Raw genomic sequence first — 4553 nt, 5'->3', positions numbered from 1 at the left:
CCTTTTAATAAGGTTACATACACCTAAAAGATATCAAAAACAAGGCAGGGTTTGATTTAACTTTTACTCAATTGAAAATAATGACAATCATTAAACAGGCTTCACTTGGCAAAATGAAAGTCACTTTAAGGAAGGGTGGAGACTTCCAAAGGCTAAAGACCATGATGTCAAAGGAGAAGCCTATGGTTTCTTGGCAGTTTGGTACTTCTGTGCAAGGAGAGGGTGGTTTCTGTCCCTGCTAGGCAGGGCATCCAAGCCAGGACCGCTGGCCACCACATGCAGCCGCCTACAGACAAAGCACCAACGGGCTCTTCATGAGGCAGCCTCTTTGAGATGGGGTTGGTCATCATTGTCTTTGATGGCTTGTGACCACTGGAAAGATTATATATTTATTTATTTTTAATTAACATTCAGGTTGTGACAGTTGTAAAATAAAAAACCTAGCTATTAAACTTTTAAATTCACTTTACAGATTATAATATTCTATGTAATACTCTAGCAAAATTTTAACAATCTCTCTGAAAGGGCCTTTGATTATATTTTATGTTATTTACAAACTTAGTAAAATGACCCCTTTAAGTATTTCAAAAGCATTTATATATCTAATGGGTTCTATTTCCTTTGAAGAGATTCAATTCTCTGACTAATAAATAGATTTTCCCAAGGCCTTATGTCTTATGAATCTAATAATAGACTAAACATATATGTGGTAGATCTTATCTTCTCTTGATTATTTCAATACTGTTAGCCAACTAATTTCAACCTAAAAATCACACATCTAAATAGTCCCTCAAGGTGGAGGTGTGGCACAGAGTTAGAGCAATTGCCTAGCATGCACAAGGCCCTGGGTTCAATCCCCAGCACCACAAAATAGTAATAATAATAATAATAATTTTTTGATTATTTTTTTTCATTAGACACATAAGGTTAATCTGCAAAATACACTAAAGTTCCAAAAGATTTTTCAGTACTAAGGATTGAACCCATATCTTTGCACTTGATAGGCAAGTATACTACCCTCAGTTATACTTCCCCAGCTAAAGTTCCAAATTCCTGGACATGACTAGTATTTTACTTATTTATTTGTCTGTTTATCAGTACCAGGGATTGAACCCGGGAGCACTTAACCACTGAGCTATATTCTCAGCCCTTTTTTATATTTTATGTTGAGACAGGGTCTCACTGAGTTGCTTAGGGCCTCACTAAGTTGCTGAGGCTGGCTTTGAACTTGCAATCCTCCTGCCTCAGCCTCCCGAGTCGCTGGGATTATAAGCATGTGCCACTGTGCCCAGCATGATTAGTATTTGAAATACCAAATGTACAGATTATTTCTAATATTGTGATATATTTTGTATATATACGTAATTATAAATATCTATTTCAAACCCACAAAGGAAACACACTTCACCCTAAACAATTTTAGTCTTTCTTTCCCTGTAGACTTTCCAAGAGTTATTCATGGACCAAGGGTATTCACTAAGGTGAATATTTGAGGGTGAATAATTTGAGGGTTGGGGCTGCAAGATCCAGGGTAGTTTTTCTTATGGCCCATTTGTATGTAACCTCTTTACATAATCCTACCTCTAGGACTCCACACCTCCACATACTAGGAATTGAACCCAGGAACCCACATGTGCTAGGCAAGGGTTCTACCACTGTGCCATAGCCCCGCTCTTTTTATTTTTTAGTTGAGACATGATCTTACTAAGTTGCCCAGGATGGCCTCCAACTTTGCAATCCTCCTGCCTCAGCCTCTTAAATAGCTGAGATTACAGGAGTGTGCCACTTCCTCTGGCTCTCACTCTAGATATAGAACTTTTAAAAGCACTTAGTCAAGTTAGTATTACCTAATTCTTCAAACTACTTAGGAAAATCTATCATTTTCTGCATTTTTGACTCTTTAATATTTAAATTTATTAATGGTAAGTTTAAAGAACTTTATACTTCATGAAATTCTTTTCCTGTGTTTCCTGTCTGATGGAGCCACACTTTATATAGTTACCAAAATACTATCTGACTGAATTTCAGCTTTATCTCAAGGCTTGGTCTGACTGTGTGATTTCAACTTCTGAGGTCATTCTATAGTTACCTCCAGGAAAAGAAAACAGCTAGTGAATACTATTACAAGACAGCAGGGAAGAAAAGAATTTAAAGGTTGTGTGGAACAGTATAGGATCTGACTTTTTTTTTTTTTTTTTGGTAATGGGGATTGAACCCAGGGTGCTTTACCACTGAATTACATCCCCAGTCCTTTTTTCATTGTTAATTATTATTGTTTATTTTAAGGCAGGTCCTCACTATGCTACTCAGTGTCTCACTAAGTTGCTGGAGCTGACCTCGAAATTGCAGTCCTCTTGCCTCAATTTCCAAAAATGCTGGGATTATAGGTGTGTGCCACCATGTCAGACTTCTTTTTTTTTTTTTTCAGTATTGGAGATTAAACCCAGGGGTTCTTTACTACTGAGCTGCATCCCCAGCCTTTTTTTTTTTTTTTTTTACTTTGAGTCAGCATCTTGCTAAATTGTTAAGACTGGTCTAGAACTTGGGCTCTTACTGCCTCAACCTTGCAAGTCATTGAGATTAATTATAGGCATGCACTACCAAGCCAAACCAAGATCTGAAATTTTTACTTAATACTTGCCAAACATAACATTTAAGTATAATGTATGATTCTGGATTAGATTCTGGATGGGAGTAGGGATAGGGAATGAAGTGATATAAGAGGGAAGAAAGATTGGCAGAAAGAACACTATGGACACATTTGACTAATTTTTACTGTATGCTAAATAATGGTATTTTATTAGTGTTAATGTTTTTAATTAGATACTTTTACCATACTTATTTAAGAGGATGTTCTTGTTTTTAGGAAGTGCACACAGAAGCATCTGATGGTAAAGAAACCTTATGTCTCACCCTCAAATGATTTTGGACAAAACTGTGCATATCGAGAGAGTAATGAAGCAAATGTGGCAAAATATTCATAGTTGCTCACTTTATGCAAATTAGAAAAGTAATCTAGAGGATAATAACCAGTTGCTACTGAATCTCCATTTTAACCCTTAAGATAACTATCTTCAGGAAGGTAAGTTGTGAAATGAACCAGCTTCAACCATGTGGATGAGAACAACAACCAGGAGGTAAAAAAAAAAACAATCAAATGGAAGGGACCTTGGTGCTGCATGACTGTGTGGAACAGAGATGTCTAAGATACCAAATCCTGGGCCAGAGGCCTGACTCTGGGCATCCAACAAACCAGGTTTGCCCACGCTCCCTAAAAACCAAGCAGAAAAGGTAATGGTAAAGAGCAGGAAAAGAACTTTAATGGATATGGCCATATTGGGAAGGCAAAGTGAGATCCAGCACCTCAGGCCTGTCTTCAGGATGCTCACAGGAGCTTTAGGTTTCCATAGAGGAAGGATGGGGACAGGAGCGACAGGTGTGTGTGAGTAAGCAGTCTTGGTCTACCTGTGGTCTGGTTGGCCATTGCCCCAGTTCTGGTGCTGTGAGGTGGTTCTGGAGAAGTCTTCATCACTTGTTGCTCAGGATGTTTTTTGCACTTGTTGTTGCTCAGGATGTTTATGCAGGAGTCCTGTGACCCTGGAAGGGGGCAGTCCAGTTCCATGAGATGAGTGCTCCTGCTTAGGGGAGCAATCTGACCCTGGGGTGGTGGGCCTGCCTCCCCCTGTTCTGGCCCTGAGAGAGGAAGGAAGGAAGCTGGAGGACAAGGACTGGAGAATTGTAGGCACCACGTCAGGGACCTGAAACAAGATGCTGTAAATCTCCCTGCAAATCCGGACCCAGTCTTGAAGGGGGATGAGATAGTTAGGTAAATTTAGGGCTCACAGACCCAGACCTCACAGTAGTAGTTTTAGATGAACACTCCTGAAAGGATTAGCATGCCTCTGTGCAGGGCTGAGCAGGAAGCTGACCCAAAGTTTAGTGCAATAAAAGAGACAGTTACCAAGTGAAGGCAGAGATGCCAAGCTTCATCCTGCTTTCAGTTACCCATGGGCAAGAGCAGGTCTGGGTAGAGTCATTGCTTTCAACGAAGGCAGCCTCTTAAGTCCCCACCACTTAATTTATAATTGATTTTATAGGTCAGCTTTGGACAATTTACAAGCTTATACAAAAGTGAAAAAAGGAAAGAAAAAAAAAAGAACATGTTATCTAAGCCTCACTATTTGTACTATTTGGTCTCTATTAAAGCATCCAAATCAATATCCTTACTGATACGATACACATTCACATGGCAAAAAGAAGTTTCACTAAGCAATATCTATTTTTACAACTTGATAATCCCTCTGACATTTTTTATTCTAGACTATTTTGTTCTTAAAATGTGGGTGCTGAGACTGTAGCTCAGCGGTAAACTCCTTGCCTAGCATGTATGAGATCTCAGGTTTGATCTCCAGCATTACCAAAAAAAAAAAAATGAATAAAAATGCAAATCTCAATCTATTAAAAATGATTTCACTACCCACTATTGGGTGAAAACTTGGCAGTATAAAACCTCTAAGTTACACAATGCATACATGCATCAAAACATCACATTG

At 38.8% G+C, this 4553-nt stretch overlaps 1 protein-coding gene across 1 annotated transcript in view; it reads right to left on the bottom strand.

Moving 5' to 3' along the window:
• Positions 1-3283: 3283 nt before the first annotated feature.
• Positions 3284-4553, bottom strand: part of LOC308632146 (uncharacterized protein) — a 109713-nt gene continuing 108443 nt past the window's right edge. Inside the window, exon 6 of the mRNA XM_081263934.1 lies at positions 3284-3693. Within this exon, the coding sequence (XP_081120060.1) occupies positions 3386-3693 (308 nt within the window). The 3' untranslated portion in view covers positions 3284-3385. The remainder of the gene's footprint in view (positions 3694-4553) is intronic.

This window comes from Spermophilus citellus (genome assembly GCF_964194105.1).
Source record: "Spermophilus citellus genome assembly, chromosome: 13".
Taxonomy (NCBI): domain Eukaryota; kingdom Metazoa; phylum Chordata; class Mammalia; order Rodentia; family Sciuridae; genus Spermophilus; species Spermophilus citellus.
The sequence above is the reverse complement of the archived record's forward strand: the minus strand, read 5'-3'. Positions and strand labels throughout refer to the sequence as shown.